The sequence below is a fragment of the Phalacrocorax aristotelis genome, chromosome 5 (genome assembly GCF_949628215.1).
Source record: "Phalacrocorax aristotelis chromosome 5, bGulAri2.1, whole genome shotgun sequence".
Lineage (NCBI taxonomy): Eukaryota > Metazoa > Chordata > Aves > Suliformes > Phalacrocoracidae > Phalacrocorax > Phalacrocorax aristotelis.
Window position 1 is genome coordinate 11,864,241 of NC_134280.1, and position 18,048 is coordinate 11,882,288.

The window sequence follows — 18,048 nt, forward strand, 5'->3', positions numbered from 1 at the left end:
CCCCTGCACTACACAGACATCTCCCACCTACCACTGCTACTTTTCCACACTGCTGCTGGTCCAACCTAAGCCTATAGCTGTAACCAGTGGCAGGACATGAGCAGGGACCTCTGCCCAAATTAACACCATTAAAGAGCTTTTGGCTCCAGTATGACTCAAATATGGTGCTATCGTGGTGTTCCTGTGCCAGGGAATTGAGGAGCCATGTTTGTTAGCTTAAGTTTTTTCCCCCATGACAAAAAGTGAGTAGGGGAAGAAAAAGAGAGAGAAAAAGGGTTTCAGATGCATCTTGCTCTATTTAATCTTCTCTTTTAGGAGTGGGTGAAGAAACAGAATGCCAAAACGCTCTATAAAGTTTAGACATCTGGAACAGAAAACAGTTTAGTTCCACAACATTGGCGCTCAGAAATGTATTTAAGAAATACTGTAAACACATGGCATGTTTAAAATAAAAAATAGTGACCTGACTAAAGCAGTTTTGTTTTTCTTTAAAATAAAAAAACCAAAACCAAACCAAAATCCCCAAAAAACCCCAAGAAACAAAGAGCAAACTAACCCCAAAACATTTAGCTGAACACCACGGTGAAAAAGCCAGGAGCAACTGCTGTTGTGCTGGGCATGGATCCACCATGGTTCTGCTTTGCCGACCTTTCACCTCTGCCCCTCGCCAGACAGCCAGGAGCACATACAGCGCTCAAAGGGCAAGAGTCCACAACTCCAGCTGCTTCCTTCTGGTCTTCTTGCCACCCCAATGTCATAACATTTCCTGACAGATTAGCAGCAAGCCCCCAAATCCTTTCCTCCATCCTTCTGCTACTTGAGTCCCCAAAATACTTGCACCCTTCTCTATATTTCCAAACTCCTGCCTGAACCTTCCCCAAGAATGTTCTGGGTTGTTTTTTTCCTGACAATTTATTAATTTCCCCTATCCATGCTTCTTTGCATGCAGTAATTACAATCAGAGGCTAGAGATACAGAAGTGGCAGTGCTAAAAACAGATGCCAGCAGGAAAGCAGGAAACAGCTAAACAGGAGGATGGATTTCTACAAGGGAGACGGCAGCACCAGGAAAAGCTGGGGGAGGACACGTGCAGACAGGACCTGCACTGACTGTGAATGCAAACCACTGTCATAGCCATATCCACAGATTCTCACTCCAAGTCCAAGAGAGCAACTAAGGGACTCTGCAAGCCACTGCACCATTTACCACAGCAAATTCTGACTTAACGTTCAAGAGACCCTAGCTAACAGCAGAGAACAACCACCACCAGCATGGTGCACAAAGATGGGCAGACCAAAGCCTTTCCCACCCTCCTGAGAGGGACTTCAGATACCTTGCGGGCTTCTGAACTAACTGGATTTGACAGATCATTCAGTGATGGTCAGCCACATGACGAAAATGCCAAACAATAGCACTGAGTAGGCTTTTCCATCTGCAAGTTTTAAAGCACTTCAGAATGGAGGGTGGATGGTGGGGCACAGACTGACAATGTTCCTGGACCCCAATCACATCCAAAGCCTAAGTGGAGAGCCCAAGCTATCTAACTCTTGGTAAAGGTGGTATTTCTGGATTCAAGCAGATTCCAGCATCTGTCCTACTCCTCAGGCTCAGGCTGCCACCAAATACCATTTCTGCTGCTACTGCCAGACACCAACGGCACTTTAAAAACAGACATGGAGAACACACCCTATCAGCCTGAGTGGAATTTCTGACCACATACAACACAAATACACAATCAACCTGTCATGAAATGGGATGCCAGGGCTAAATTGCTTATCCAGCACTATTTGTAAATCCAGCTGGTGAAAGTTATTAGATTATGATTTGCACATAGGAGTCTCATATAACCACAAGTCTAGGCCCTGGATACTAGAAAACCACTACGAAACCACTGTGAAATGGCTATGTGAGAAATGCACTTAAAACAGCAAACTGATACAGTAGGGGAGGCCTTACCATCTCATCTTGGGTTGGATCATTGTCAAAAATCTTCATAGGAGGAGGAAGAGGTGTGTGAGACTCTTCATCTGGTTCATCTTCTCCCCAACCCTTCTTGCTCTTCTGAAGAAACATTAAATATAATTAGAAGCAGGGATGGGATTCTTTTATCTTTTTAGGTATCTGAGCCCTCCCACCAGGTTTTGAGTCTGTTAATAGTAATACTGGCTCAACATTGCACTGGATGGAGAGAACTGCAGGTAATGCTAAGCATCATAGAAGAGAAACAATAAAGAGGTAAGGTTTTGCTGGTTCATCCCAGTGCATTCATAGAGTTACAGAAATACATTTTACAGGTCACCCAAGCAGCTAAGGCAGTTACAGCTGTCTGTATGCTGATGGAAAATTATTTAATTTAAATGAGAACAGCCCAATGTACAGTTTTTAAAATGTGTTCCTCTATTTGCGTTCAGTTGGTATCTTCTCCATTTTTGGCTTGTAATTCCTTATTCATTTTATCAGGAATGAGCCAGTCTCGCAAAGAACATACCTGCAGAGAAACTGCGGCTACAAATACATAGCAGATTTAACAGAAACATGTCTATTTCTCCAAGTGTTTTCTTCCAATAAGGAATTACACTGCCATGGTAGGATAAAGGTGATATGAACCTCAGCAAAAAGTGATAACAGCTGCTCAAGAATAGCTTCATTTCTATCCTTGGCAGCTTTCTAATAGGCTATTAAAAAAAAAAAATTCTAGTCAAAGGGCAATAGCATATGCAGACTTTGAAATGCTGTTCCCTATGTATTCCACTGCTCTTTGGATGACAATGCTGCTCACAACACAGCTTCAATCAATGCAATTTTACATATGATTTGCTGTTCCCTCTAGACCCTAAGGGAACCACATTTACTCAAGAGTGAATCACACACCACAGAAGAGACTCTCGGAGACATGGTCTTTCCTGCAACAAACACCAACACACACCTCATCTGCGCTGTCTCCTTGAGGAGTGGTTTCATCTCCAGTCTTTGGTGAGCCGAGGTCAAAGCTTTTCCTGCCATCTCGCACCTTCTTTTGTTTCTTGATGTTGCTCTCGGTCTTCCCACTGTTCAGCCGGCGCACAGGACTAGTCAACCATTTCTTCAGGGTGTTGGTCGAGCGCTTGGGGCCAGGAGAGCTCTGGATGGAGTTGAGGGATGGCTGAGGTTGTAAGTTGGCCACTGAATCAGACTTGCCCCCATTGTCATTGGAAGAGACTGAATATGCATCTGGAAGAAAACAATGCAGGTGAGAAATAATACCAGCACCTCCTCTATTTCCTAGTGCACATCAAGTGCTTGGCAGTCCTAAGCATGAAAATACCAGCTGCCTCAATTAAACGTTTTGTGACCTGTGGACATTGTGTAAACTTTATTGCGCACCAGAGAGAGGAATATGCCCTGCAACAGGCATTTTCCACAATCTTACACACTTCTCTCATTTCCTTCCTGTTCCTATCTGTCCTTATGAAAGATCGCAGACAGCAAAGTTATCCAGTTTTTGATGAAAGCCTTAATTTCATGCTAAGTGCTGAATTTCTCAGCTTCTTCCCACAGACTTCATTGTGAATTGCCAGGAAGAAAATAAGCACAAAAAGCAGATTACTACAGGAGACCTGACAGCCACCAACACACTGTCAGGTTCCAATTCCACAAACGTTTCTCAGCTGTTTCCAGACCCCAATGACGTTACTGTTAGTTAGACTACTTATTAACTTCTGAAGGATATCTGAAGCACCTTAAAATTACCTCCTTTGCCCCTGAAAGCAATTTGTCAGAAGACTTCACACCTTCCCTAGAACTAAGAAACTGGAATGAACAATTACAAAAGATGACAAATTGTTCAAACCGAAGGAAACTCCCAAGAAGGAGATACAAGGCAGGCTTAAAATTAAAAAAGATTTCCATTATATCCAAGCAGGAGATGCTGCTGAATTGTATCCAGCTCTAATTATTGATACACATGTTCAGACTAGCACCTTAGAAATGGGTGCAACCTCCCTTATTCCCCCCCAAAAGCAAAAGACCAATGATGAGCCAATGTTAATAAGTCTTTAAAAACAAACCAGGAGCAATCAGGGGCCAAGATTTTTAATCCCACATAATTTAAGACAAATTTTTTTTACAGAATTCAGAAATCGTCACACTCCTGTAAGATACATCTCAGACTGTACGTCTGAAAGCAGCCAGCTGATGTTATTAAATAGTTTTAGATGGTCACCTCTGAATCTTTTATCTGCCCCAGGATAAAATAAAAACATAAGTTACAACACATGAAAATAGCCTGGTGCATCCGGATATTCTCAGTTCAGCAACAAATATCATTAGGGATACTGGTTAGTGCACATGCTAAGGGAGAGCTACTCTCCCAGAGGCTCATTACCTATATTTTTTAGAAGCCAGTTCCTGCTACCTGTATGCAGAGCTCCTACCCCACTGGGCAGAGCTGCTGCTCACAGCCAGCTATGCACCGAGCACAGACTGCAGCCTGCCTTGTCTGCCAGCTTGTAAAATGCAGACCGTGAGAGTTATAATATTTTATATTTTATAACCATAGACAGCCTCAGTCAGAAGTTGAACCAATGAATTATTACATACCTGAAGTCAAAAGTTAGATTTTTAGAACATACATATAGAAATACATATAGCAATAATTGTAACAAGCTAGAGGAAGTCAAAGTTCATTTGCCAGGCAGGAATAAAATCCAAATCATCTGTCTTCTGATGACAGGAGTGAGCATGAGAGGGGCTGGGAAGAGGACAGATCCCAGGTGGGACTGTTGGGATTTTTCTGACATTCCTCCATAAGGGCAAAGTAGCAGTCTTATCTCAGAAAGGCCTGGGTTAGCCAGCTCCCATTGATGCTATTTCATGCACATGAAGTGATGTTAAATCAACTAGTGCAAGATAATATTTGTCAGTGGCCAGCTTATCTTCCGCTCAATAGGCTTTAGATAGTCTCCTTTCGCAGGCTCCACGTGATGCTCTGGGAGTTTATCAGCGCACCTTGCGTCAGCAACATTCAGGGTTTCGCCATGGTGATTTTGATTTTGCAAGCGCGGTCGCCCCTCCGTTCCCCAGCAGCACTGAAAGCCCACAGGCAGCGGGGAAGCAAGAGGGCTCCTCGTCAAGAGGCTGCGCTGAGCAGGGTGCCCTCAGGTGCCCATGCTCCCACTGCCACAGCAGGAGGATTAGTTTTGGGAATTACTGGTGCAAACGGAGCCAGGCTGCAGTCACGGAAGGAGAAAAGCTGGAAGCAATCGCTCTGTGGAGGCTGCCACTGTCAGGGATGATTTGGGGCAAGCAGCTGTATCAGGGACTCGCTGCCTTTGCTGGGGATGGGGCTCACAGAGAGGTTGAGGAGGACAAGCTGGTCTTCCCACATCTCGGTTGACTAATATACAGAGAGGTTTTTACTGCAGCGTGGAAGTAACACAGTCCAAACCCCTACCTCCAGTTGATGGCACCTTGCCAATTTAACTTTCACTAAGGGAAGTGAGCGGATAGGAGGCTACGTGGAGCTTGGGACAACCCCAGCCACCCCAAGGATTTGTTACTGAGGTGTGCAACCCTACCTCAGCCTGGCAGGCTTGCGGCAGGGCCAAACCCAGGAACCCCGAAGGATGGCTGGGGCACAGACAGACACAGAGCACCCCTCGCACCGCAGCACTCTTCTCTTGAGGCCATCCTGGGGAAGTGATGGTCAGTCATTGACTCCTGCCAGGGAAGGCAGCAGGTGCCCAGAAACAACCCAAGTCTGAGCTGGCCCACAGCCCACTCTGCTTGCTTGCAGGAATGTTGTCGAAAGTTTAACCTAGAGCCAGGAAGGCTCTGCAGACTGAACATCAGGCCTCCAGAGCCACAAGTCATGATGAAATCCAACCCAAGGGTTTCCAGAGGGAGGTGTGTTACACTGTGCAATGATCCCACTTGAGCGAGGCTCTGGATTTTCCTGCTCAAGGTCATGTCTTTGGTGACGAAAATGGCTATTTACCAAGGGGTTACTAAATCTCAGTTGTGCCATGCTGTACACAAGCCTGGCAGATATGAATTCTCCTTCTTTCTCCTTGTCTGTTGAAGTGCCCTGGCTGACCACTGTAAGGCATCTGGGGCAGAGCCCGGGCTTTACTTGGCCCATGCAGCCCAACGCTAGAAACGTGGCCTTATCTTGCCTTTACATGGTAATGTAGTCTCGGCTGGCTGGAGGATAGGCAGGGAGGTGGAAAAGAAAGGCTGGTATAAATCTCCCTGCTCCCCAGTCACCATGAGAGCCCCTCGAGATGGGGTGAGTTTGCTCTACCCAGCACCCTACACATGTACAAACGACTCCCACTTCATTGTCCCACTTCCCACCATTGCCAAACATGCATTATCCGAAAACCGCGCCGAGAGTCCACACACAATATTCATAACCTTTTTTCCATTTCTTTTTTAAAGGAACTGCAAATATGGACACATTTGTGAGCAAGTCACACTTGCTGTCTGCCAGCCCTGGTGAGAATGACTTCCCTTGCACATAAAGCAGGTCACCTTGAAGTGGTCACAGAGGCAGGACTGGAGCTTGAGGAAAAGCAGAGCTCACGAAATGAGAAACAGAATCATGCAACACAAAAAATCTGCCAAGAAAGACTTTGGAGACAACCTCCTAAGCCGTGCTTGTGTGAGCTCTACTGCTTCCGCGGCACATACAACTACAAACACATTAACCATGACACTTGATACTAGCCTGAGATCCAGACACCAGGTAGATCAAACGGAAGAGGAGGACATGTTACTGTGCTCTTCTTGCAAAGCACTAGCACATATGTGCTGTGCAAACTGTATTGGTAGAACTGTTCGGAAACACAGTTTGCTTAAGAAAAGCCAGAGACCACTTTGGAAAAGATGCAGCGGCACGCTGCACGTGGTAATTCAGGCAGCTGCCACTGTCCACAAGGACCAGCAAAGCAGTGGCTGCCCTCTCACTGCAGCGGGTCTGCAGGAATGTCAGGGCTCAGCAGACAGCTGCAGTGAGCAGTTTTTCTGCCACCAATGTCCCAGGACACACGCGTCTAAAAAAATGTATTTGGTGAAGTGAAATGGGTGTAGGGAGGTCAGCAGACTAGTGTGGCTAGATTGATTTCCTGGCCAAACCATTCATTCAGACAGAAGAAATGACGGTTTCCAAAACACCCCTAAGCAAACCTCAGAGAAACTTCTGGCAATAGGACTGTGACAGATACTCAGCCAGACCAAAGAGCTTGAACATTCAGAGCTTTTGCACTGCTGGAGGCGTGAAATATTTGTTGTTGCTCAAATGAATAGATGTCTATAAAAGCACAGCTCTTTTACTTGAAAAATGGAAGGTTCCAGTTCTGTGCAACCTTGGGTGAAAGGAAAAACGAAAACTTCATAGACCCATTTGAAAGGCACAGCTGTATTCCCATTTGAGTCAGTAGGAATTACTGCTGGAACGTAAATACAAGGCATTTTATTTTTACCTCCCTGTTCCCCAGAGCATGCATGGGAGGGCAGGTCTGTCTGATCATGCTCATGCAGCACCGGACCCATCTGCAGGAACTCAGATCTCTAACAGGGAAAGGGAAAAGCTTCTCAGAGCAACTCAGAATAAAACATCAGGCTTGTCTTTTTGATCCATACTAACCACAGATCATATATGATAGGAAGGAAATACGCTTCCATAACCAGAAGTTAATACAGAATACGGCTATGAAGACGGGTGACTATGGCAGGACACAATCTTGCTTCAGGTGAGAAGAGGTAAATCTTCCTCTGGTTTATGTTTGGCTCCATTTCTCACTCCAGAAAAACAGCCTGAGAGAAACTCATTTTTCCATCGAAGTCAAAGAAGATGAGCCAGAATGGGAACTCTGTAATCTTATTAGCATGTGCATTTAAATCAACAATTTTTTTGCAGAAATAATTCCACTCATGAATGAGAGCCAATAATGACAATCTGACCAATGAGCACATAAATTAGCTCTGCTGTGCTCAACAGAGCCCATTTTCCATATTTAGTGATTCCTGTAAAATAACATTTCTGACAAAGATGGAATTGAATCAGATGTGGGTGAAAGACTAACTCGGTCTTTAGTTGAGCTGTTATTTCCTGAAGAATGAGAATTTCTGTACCAGAAAATCTTGGAAAGCAGGAGTCATCTAGACCCATCCTATGCACAAACAAGGCCTCTATGTTGGTATTTCACACTAAACAAACATCAAAATGCACCCTCTCCTGCCCCTTCCAAGAGTGTCTCCTTCACCACACAGGGTGTAGGCTCCATTTCACAGCTCTCAGCCCCTTGAGGCTTTACAGCCTCCATTGGGAAATGCTGCTGTGAGAGCCACCTCAGATCTGCTTGAGGGCTTCAGGGCTAAAGCTCTACTTGACAGATGCAAAGACGGCAAAACAAGGTATGAAAACTGCTTCTTTGGTCTCTTCTGTGCTTTTGTATTAAATGTCCAAAACACGCTCAGTGAAACATTTTTATTGGCACAAGTTAGGGTTACAAAACTTTGTGGCTTAGGCAGATGACAGTACTGATCCCAGTTCTAGTGTTAAAGCCTATTCTGCCTGTAAAACCTGGCATGGATTTATGAAAATTTGGGAGGTAACAACGTTTGGATAATATAAAGACACTTTACAGCTATTCCTCAAGTGAAAACACGAGCTCATAACAATGCAAATAAGGAATCTGACAACAATGTCAACAGATAAACTGTCTCCTCAGGCATTGCTTCCGAAAAAGGCTCCAGCAATGAACATAAGTGATCGTGAGGAATTTTTCAGTGCTCATGTCAAAGATAGACGACAACTGGCTTGAGAAGCCCTTTAGATGAGAAGTACATTAAACTTTTGCAATGGAATTACAAAACTTGCCCTGGAGTCCTCCATGGCTCCCCATCTGCTCCCAGATGATGGTCCAACCGCTGACCTGCCCTGCGCTTCGGCTCAAGGGAAAAATGAGATGAGGCCACATAGGACCTGGTTTCACACCAGAGAGTAGTAAACATATGTTCAAACTACACCATTGGAATCTAAGTGCAAATTTTGCTCTGACGACCAAATGTTCTCCCTAACTTTATATCTCCTGGAAATGTGCAGAACTGAGAAGGTTCAACAGAATTTTCTGTTTGTGTCTTGGGGGTATCATTTGAAGCTTCAAGCTGGAAGTAACATCAAAAGGCTCAAATCAATCTGGCAGGATTCTTATAATTACATTTATGCGCATGAAATTACTTCTGCCCAAACTCAAGAAGAGTGGTATGGAGTTAAATATTCTATTCAAAAGTTTCTAGTCCAATAGGGAAAGTAGCCTGCACTGCTAAAAGCAGAGTACTTGACAAACTTTCCAATCACTGCATTATAAAACCTCAAAATTTGACTTGCTGTTTCATTGCCAAACATGCAAACAAGACTAACTTCCAAAAAGAACAGGGGAAAAAAAAGGACAAAAAACCCTAAATTAATCACACCACTTTCAGCATGCACTGTTTCTTTATTGAATTGATGGTATTTCTTGGGAATGGTAAAGAAGAGCTGCTTTGAGATAGAGGACGATCTGCAGAGTTCCCTTTAGCTACACTGCAAAGCAGGGGATGCTCCTGGGGGACTTTGCATGTGGGTTTTGCCTTCGGGAAATAGTCACCTATCTGTTGGTTTTCATATTCAACTTCCTGATCATTACTTCCAGGTAGAAATCTAAGCCGAGGAAAACGAGCACTTGCCTAGCTGGACACTTGGAGAAGCTCATTTTTGTGGCAGGCAGCAGCTCACCTCATGCTCTTGGCAGTTGAGGAGCTGTGCACACTTCTGCCCAAGGGTGTTGCAGAGCAGGAATCACACCCTGTAGGAGCCTCTCTCTTTCCATTAACTACAGAGGGAGTCCGAGGAAATTACAGCCTTAGCTAAATTTAGTTATTGTGAATCCCCTTCCCACATTTAAGTATGTGTCATACCAGGCCGATCTCGCAGCAGGAAATGATTAGCTGAAGTTAAGCATCTGACAATTCACTTTAATGAGCAATAACTCATGGCAACTCGCCATTAGCTTCAGTTGAATAGCTTTTATTTTTAGCTGGTGTTGCTCAGATGAGGCTTTCATCCAGCATACACTGGGAAAGCTGACATCCCAAAGTAGTCTCCAGGTCTTGGTTGTGCCAGTCAGAGTGTCAGGGCTCAAGAGCTCCAGTTCGTGGAGGTCAGAGAAAAGTCAATGCAGTTCTGGGAAAGTTTCAAAGAGTGAGATAAAACCAAAAGCCTGGAGGAACAGCACAGAGGCGCACGGTCTCAAGAGACCTTGCAAGAAAAGTTACTGAAATCCTGAGAGCGTGCTGAATGAGTGAGCTGGGTCTCCAGGGAGAGAAACAGCACAAGGGGAAGACACAGAGAGAGAGCCTGCTGAAATAAAACATGACTTTGTTTCTGTCCAAGAGTCCCTAGTGAGAGGAACAGCTACAGAAGTCATCCCTATTGTATCTGCTGCTTCATATGGACCTAAAGCTATTGTCAGAGGTGACTGTAGGGAGGCCACAGGGAAAAGAGGAAGATGAGTCCTCAGATGAATACAGGGCAAAGTCCCGTTTCCTGCAGACAAGCATTTAACTGAGGAGCTGCTGCAATGAAGGCAGAGCATGTCCTTGTGCTTCTGAAGAGACTCTCAGAAAAGCATGCAACTCAACCCCACAGCACCAAGCACTTGAACAGCAGCTGAAACACCTACGGTCTCCTGTCTGGGTGTCCGGCTCAGAAATGTGTTTGCATATAACAACTTACACCGGTGATGGGTATCTATGACTTCTTTGGTGGGAGGTTTGAGCCTTTTTCTCTCCATTTATCAGCCTGACAAATTCATCCTGCCTCAGAGTCCCATCTGATACCTCACATAAGCTGCTGTGAGTTCATGACAGGAATAATGAGAGAACAAACATCCACAGAGTGAATCCGCCAATCCGCTGGTAAGTGAGATACTCCTAGCCAGCTCCTATCCCAAAATACTATGAGATAGGTACATTATCAGCCTGCCTTGAGTCCTTCAAGGGAACCTTGCTTATCTCCCCAACAAAGCAGCAACTTTTTAGAATAGGTTTTTACCAAATAAAAGGGTGTGGAAAAGCTCAGAAAAAGAGCAGATGCTCCGCACAGCGGAGTTTGAGGCCAGGTGCAGTATTATTTCTACGCACTCGGTTTCATTCACCCGCTCTCTTGCCTAAGGTTTGTGCCCAGCACGAGTCCCGGGCCAGCCCAGAGCACAGCAAGAGCAAGTCCAACACATCTGCTGGGAGCGCGTGTCAGAGCAGCCTTCCCACAATGCCTCACAGCTGGGAGAGCAGATTTCTGAAGTCAAGAGGCACGCATTTTGCTTTAGCAAAGAAAGGAAATAAAAAATCAAGACTAACAAGATCCAGAAAGGGCATGGTTTTCTTGGTTTTTTTTTTTTGAACAAATCAACATTTATTTCAATTTAGTCAAACAACTCGTTGAAGCGCTTCTCGAAGTTCTACTTTACATTTTGTATTTACACTGTCCTCGTTCTGTGACAAAAATAAAGTAATCCCCGACCCTGAAGTTTCCAGAATAAGTGTCGCTAGCAGCAAAAAGAACAAAGCCCCAAACACAAAGCAAAAATCCCCCTTGATATATTTTGATAGGAGACTTATGCATGTTCCGTAAAAAAGTTTTAACCCTGAACCTTTATGGGAACCTATATGGGATGAGGAGGAGGAAAATGTCATGTTTGAAGCTGAACAAGAAGAGCAGCATTTGCTGGCCTTTGCAAGTACACTGTTACTTTTAGCATAAGGAACTGTGAAATGCTTAGACACCCACATAGAAGCAGACTTTTAAACTTTGATCTAAGCAGTTTTGCTCTGCTGGGAGCATAAGGGTACCAGAGTTGTTGAATACCATCTTTTATCCTGGTGGTGGGCACAAAAACAAACTTTATTACACATGGTTTCCAAGCAGCTGTTAGTACAACACAAGCCTTATTCTTCTACGAAGTGTCAAGGGTCAGCTTCATTCAGCAGCTCTCAAATTGAGCTACTGTAAGAGTTTTGAAGTAATTTCTCAGTTAAATGACATCGTTGCTAAGGTCAACTCTGCCTTATGCTTGAAGCTGGCAACCTCTGTGGCAAGGTGGATCACTCTGCTGAATGGCAGAGAGGAGGGAGAGGGACAACATTTGAATATTGTATTTTTGTCTCCCTATCTCAAAGGAAACTGGGACTGTGTACCCAAACAATTCCTCATGGAAACAACAGAAGAGTATCGGTGACAAAATAAATTGGAATTGGAAAAAAAAAAGCAAGAACAGAACCCAAAGCTTTTTGGGATAGGAAGAAAAACTGCATGTTGAGAAAGAAGGGATTGGTCATTAAACTTTCCAGGCACACACAGGGCTCAGAAAGCACAGAAAACAAGCAGAACAAACAAACACAACTGTGTGCATCTTAGCGTCAGCTTCTTTTGCCAAATGCAGTAGCTTCCAACATTCAGCAGCTGTCTCTTGCTTTCTAGTGCTGTGGAGTTCTCTTTGGTACTTGGAGACTGTCAGGAGCTCCGGGCAAAGAGAAAGTCTTTGTCCATTTACCAACCAATTCCACAGGCGCTGATCTTGAATAACTTTACTAAGCAAGAGTGACACAGATGTCTAGGAAAGGGGGCTTTTCTCTTAGTAAAGTTGTGGTAGGTGCAGTGGAAACCCAAGGCAATCTACATGCTTGTCAAATTGTGCCTAGGTAAGAACAGAGTCCTCCATGAACGTCTCTCATTTGTTCACTCTTAAATTATTCAGGCTCTGACAGCCCCTGAAAAGAAAAGAACGGAATAAGAATGAGTTGCAAGTGGTGCAGGGCAAGAGCGGACACCACGTAACCACCAAGAACAACGAGGTTGGGGTGTTTGACAACAGACACACTGCAGCCGGAGCCTCCAGGACTGGTGCCCAAAGCAGCTTCCTCCATGCCCTCATCCTCCAGAAACACTAGCGGAAAATACAAGCTCACAGCAAAGGTACTGGTTGGGATGAGTTAAAAGAAGTAATGAATGAAGTAAATGCAAACAGCGGTTTGGAAATAAAACACACAGATAAGAACTGCTGGTGCTTGTGATGTTTTGCTCTTTGAACACGGCACAGGGAAATGGCTAAGCAGCTCAGAGACTTTTAACTGTACACTCAAGACTATCAGTTAGACTTATGGGAAGCTTAAATTCACTCAGCTTAAGTAGGAAAATCAGAACATCACTTGCCATCCCATATAACTGGGCTCACGTGATCTACGTCTTGGTTTTATATTTGACCGCTCTCCAGGGCAGAGAGCAGATCTGTGAGAAACCTTTCCCATGGTGCTGGCCAACAAGTTTATAAAATTTCAGGTGATGAAATCACTACTACACTCTATCTGCATCAGCAAGAAAGATGGGACGGGAACTTGAAGCCTCAGCATCTGCTGCACAGGAACAGGAAAGCTCTCTGCAGCACCTGCCGACGTCTCCGCCTTCTGAAACTGTGTGAGTGACTTGACCCAGCCACCAGCCTTCCCAAGAAGGCTAGTCCTGAGAAACTCATTGATTTTGACTTCTGGAGGGCCACACGGAGCCTCCCATGGCTTTTACAGTGCCTACACCACTGCTCCTTACCAGCAGCCTCCTCATGGAAAAAATTCTACATTCAGCTTAGCAGAGATGTGAAAAGGTGCAGTGCATAGACTGCACTGCTCCATTCCCAGCTGCATCACTGCATCTAATCGCAAATAGCTGAAAAAATGCTCTACCAAGCAACATGTCTCATAAGCGATTATCATTACAAAAGCCATCTTCACTATTCTTCACTATTGCTGAGTAGTTGCTTTCTTTTGGCCCCACCTTCCAACATAATTAAGAAAAAGAAACACTGATTTGAACACAGCAACAAGGGCTGTACTGGCCTACCAGCAGAGGCTTTTTGATTCTGGAAAGACTTTGTCAAATGCAGGTGATCTCTTACTGCAATGTACAATGTCTGATCCCAGACATCCACCTGCCTGATAGTTTAGGATCTCCAGGACAAGTGACTGCAGTGAATATTCAGCGAGCATTAGCCTTTAGATGTTTGTCTGGAGCTTGCCTTGCTCGAGGCTTTTCTTAGACACACTGCCAGATCAAATTTTACAGCAGCACAGCTCTGAGCAGCTACAGCCCTCCCTGAGCAGCCTGGGATGTTCAAGCCTAAGTAATTTCTCTGATACTAAGACAAAGTCAACTAAGACGCTGCTGTCGGCTTGGCACCTGCACCCTGGCAGGAGCTGTGCTCTGCTATTGCAGAGCTGAAGTTACTGCTGTAACATTCAAAGTGCTTGCCTCCTTCTTTGCCTAAAGCTATGGTTTCCCTTTTGGCTGCCTTAGAAAGGATCCCTGTTGATTAATACTTATTCCATTTCCTAAAGAAATCTATTCAGCCTCCACATGTTTCAGCTGAGAGCGATGTTTGAATATCATGTTGATCCTCAGGGTTCAAACTACAAAAGGTACAAAGAATACCAGACTTGAGGCACTTCAGTGGTATTACATGTGAATCATCTTTTTACATCGTACCACTCAGATACATGTGGATCTAAAATACATTTGCATTTCTAATTAAAACAGATTACCATTAGTAACTAAAGAATGTCTTAAATCAGAATCCGTAGGCCATAAAAGCTAATTGCATGATGCTAAAACTGGATTTCAAAAATACACATATTATACCCCCTGCAGGATTAATTAGGCAACATCTCTTCAAAAGAGTTCTCAAAAGTGTATTTATTCAGCATGTGGTTAAATTATACTGGGTTGTGCAACACTTTTCATAGCCTGCCTTGGCGCACGCTTCTGTAGCACCAGACAGCTGGGGCCTTGTTCGTCAGGGGTGCTCAACATGGCAAATCTGATTTGGGACTGCAGCGAACCCCAACTGATGAGAAGGAACACACATGCTGGTTCATGCTTTCTGCCTCACAACCACCTAGATGCTGCCTTTCACCCCCAATACAATCCTGTTGCTCCCCGCTGCACAGCGGGGGTTGCTTTAGCCAGAGTTAACTGGTGCTGCTGAAAAAGACGATCTTGGGTAAGTGTGTGATGTGCTTCCTAGGACATGCAGGCCTATAAAAAGGCTGAAATCAGCTGGTAGATATAAATCTGGAAGCTATAACTGCCGATTATTTGATGCTTATTTTGTCACCAATTTCCTATGTGACCTCAAGAAAGTTTCAGAGCGCTCACTGAACTGTAACGTGTTTTCAGATAAGTTAACACTGTACTGCATGCCTTGGGGATGTAAGAAACCTCTGATCACTGAAGCTGCATGTGCATTAGGAAAGGAGAAGAAAAAAAACCAACACAGCATAACAGGGCACATCCTCGGCTGCTATACTCTGTAGCTGTAACTGTCAGCAAGCCTGAACTCCATGAGAAAGTGTCCTCAGTGCACTTAGCTGTAGCTGAGGATGTGCCACTCTCAGCCCTCCTTGTGCACTCAGAGCTGCTTGCGCCATGTGAAATCTGGATGTGGAAAAATGTCCAGAAAACGTAACTGTGGAAACACCTCCCAGGTCACTAAATCCAGTCCCTTCTTCACAGGTCCATCTCTTTCCAAAATGTTTACTTCAGTGCTGTCTTGTGCTAGTTGAATAAGAGATCTTTGCTCAAGACTGACATACACACTGTACTTGTGCTTTCTTATATACAAAGGCATTAAATATCTATGATAAATTTACAACCTTCCAATACAAAAGATAAAAATCTCCACCAGAAACCACCAACTGGTTCCTCAGGATCACATGTGCTAATGCATTCCCAGCAGGTCTGGCTCCCCAGCTTCACCCCTTTGAGCAACTTTACAGGCTTGCACAGCCTAGAAGATAATTTTGCAGGGATCCAGGATTTCAAAGTTGTTGAGCTGTACCAGGACGAGCGATGGCTGTAACACACGGAACAACGTGCATTGGGGTGCAATAAGGGCAACAGAATAGCAATTACTAACTCCTCATGTGGCAACACACGAAGTGGGATATGTATTTTTTCCATTTCCCAAAAATACTGAGCAACCACAGTTCCCATACAGTAGAGGAGCACCTGTAAGCTTTGGGACGTGCTGGGAGGCAAGGGAGTAAGAAACCTGCCAGAGCTGTACTGGGCTTTCTGCAATGTGATGTTATGCATGCTATGTTAGAGAAAAGCAAATGACAAGTACATAAACTGAAGCATATATAATGGCTCTCTCCCCATCAACGAGAAGAAACCCCCAAGGTTGTTCTATTATTAACTGCTGTAATTCAGTTTGCAGTTCTATTTCTCATCTCATTGGACTTCACTGGTAAAATCTTCATATTTTGCTCTAATTAACTGAAAGGAGCTCAGGTGACATGCGTGGTTTCCGTGCCCTCAGCCCGCCAGGGAGAGGACTGCAGGGCTGGTCCAGGACAGAGGCTGACAGACTGAGAGGCACATCACACTCAACAGGAGAGCCAATGGGACACACTAACTACCTTTAATCCAAGGAACGGTTTGTGTTTCAGCATAAGCAGCCACATCAAACAATATGAACTAAAAGCAAACAGGTTAATTTTTGATTTGTGGTTTTCTAGTGGGAAAGAACATTAGCCATGGGAGATGTTTTCGAGCACATCTTGTTAGGTATTTTCTAATAATTCTTTACATGTGCTAAAGGCCTACTTATGATCTAGAGATTTTTTTAAGAAAACAGCCAGCTGTGCTTCTGTAGTTGTTTTTAAAAGTCTCTCTACATGAAATTGAATTGTGTGATGCAATACTAGCAATGGAACTGTTCTGCAATAGCAACTGATACGCAGTGGCTAAACTGGCAGAGAACTGGATTTCCTTACTGAATTGAAACCACACCTGCCGATCCCTACTGTAATCAATAATTGCCCAACCAATCTTCTCTTTTGAAAAGAAATTGCAACTTTTGCCAAAGATGAAAATGTTTTCGTAACATTGCCTGTTAACAGACAAGAATTACACTGAAACGTAATAGTGTTCTGGTGTGTTTGAGAAGTATCTTTATGCTATTTTTAGATTTAAACATTTTGAGGTTTGGCTTTTTTTCACTTTGAAATGATAGAGTATTTTTCCTAATACATACACAAGGTGTGTGCTGAAACATAACCATTTGGGGGGGGGAAAAATCCTTCTGGGGTCATGTGAAATAACTATCCTTTTTGTTTCTGGGGCTAAACCACAACAGCTTCAAAATGGTCAGATTTTATTTCAGCATCTGTGCATGGAATTCCTAAACAATACATTTATCTGGCACTTATTTTATAGGAAAGCAGCATGTTTAGTTGCCTCATGTTCTTTGCAGTGAACAGGGAGTTACCCAAGCTATATTTTTCACAATTATCTGTTCCCTCTCCCTTAGAATAAAGTCGCCCTTCTTCAGGCTTTTGACAAGATGAATAAAGCCTTGTGAATTCTTACATGCTTCTTGGAGCAAATGGGAAGTTTAAGAGCTTTGCCTGCATAAAAGTAAACCCCACATTTCTTGAAAGCCAGATGAATTTATGAAAGTTGAAAACAATGCAGCAATCTGAAAAATAAAGATCCCCACCACGCATTCACCCCCAGACTAGTAACTGAAAGCTGATCTTTACAGAAGCTTTTGCTGTCTATGTTACACATAAGAATTAAGATCTGAAATATTATTTTCTGTGTAACTTTTTTCACATCCTGTATATAACCATATCTCAAAAGATAAGGCTGCAAGATCAGTCACAAAGAGGAGACTCAAAGCAGGAGGACATGGGGCTAGCTTGTGTTGGGAGAGTTAGAGTTGTCTAGCAGTGTGCGTAAGTTTCAGAAAAGAAAAAAATAACACTAGTGTTACTTGGATCTTGGGAACTGAGAGAAAGTTGTTAAAGCATCCCGACCACTGGTACTGATATGATAAACATCAGATTTACAGAAAGTGGCTGGCCAAAGGTGAGAGCGGTGAGCAGAGAGTCACGTGCAACAACCAGCGCTTTGAAAAACCTCAAGCTTCCTGTGCTCTTGGACACTTTGTATTTTACAGTAACACAGTCCCACTG

The 18,048-nt window shown here is 44.0% G+C and overlaps 1 protein-coding gene across 6 annotated transcripts in view; it reads right to left on the minus strand.

Moving 5' to 3' along the window:
• Positions 1-18,048, minus strand: part of KALRN (kalirin RhoGEF kinase) — a 519,314-nt gene that overhangs the window by 54,963 nt on the left and 446,303 nt on the right. For 5 of the 6 annotated variants that reach the window (XM_075093010.1, XM_075093013.1, XM_075093012.1 and 2 more), the window contains 2 exons: positions 2,927-3,210; positions 1,957-2,061 (listed from right to left, as the gene is read on the minus strand). In XM_075093010.1, the coding sequence (XP_074949111.1) occupies positions 1,957-2,061; positions 2,927-3,210 (389 nt within the window). Of the gene's footprint in view, positions 1-1,956; positions 2,062-2,926; positions 3,211-11,384; positions 12,790-18,048 lie in introns of those variants that run through there. The other variant, XM_075093014.1, reaches the window with a different exon arrangement.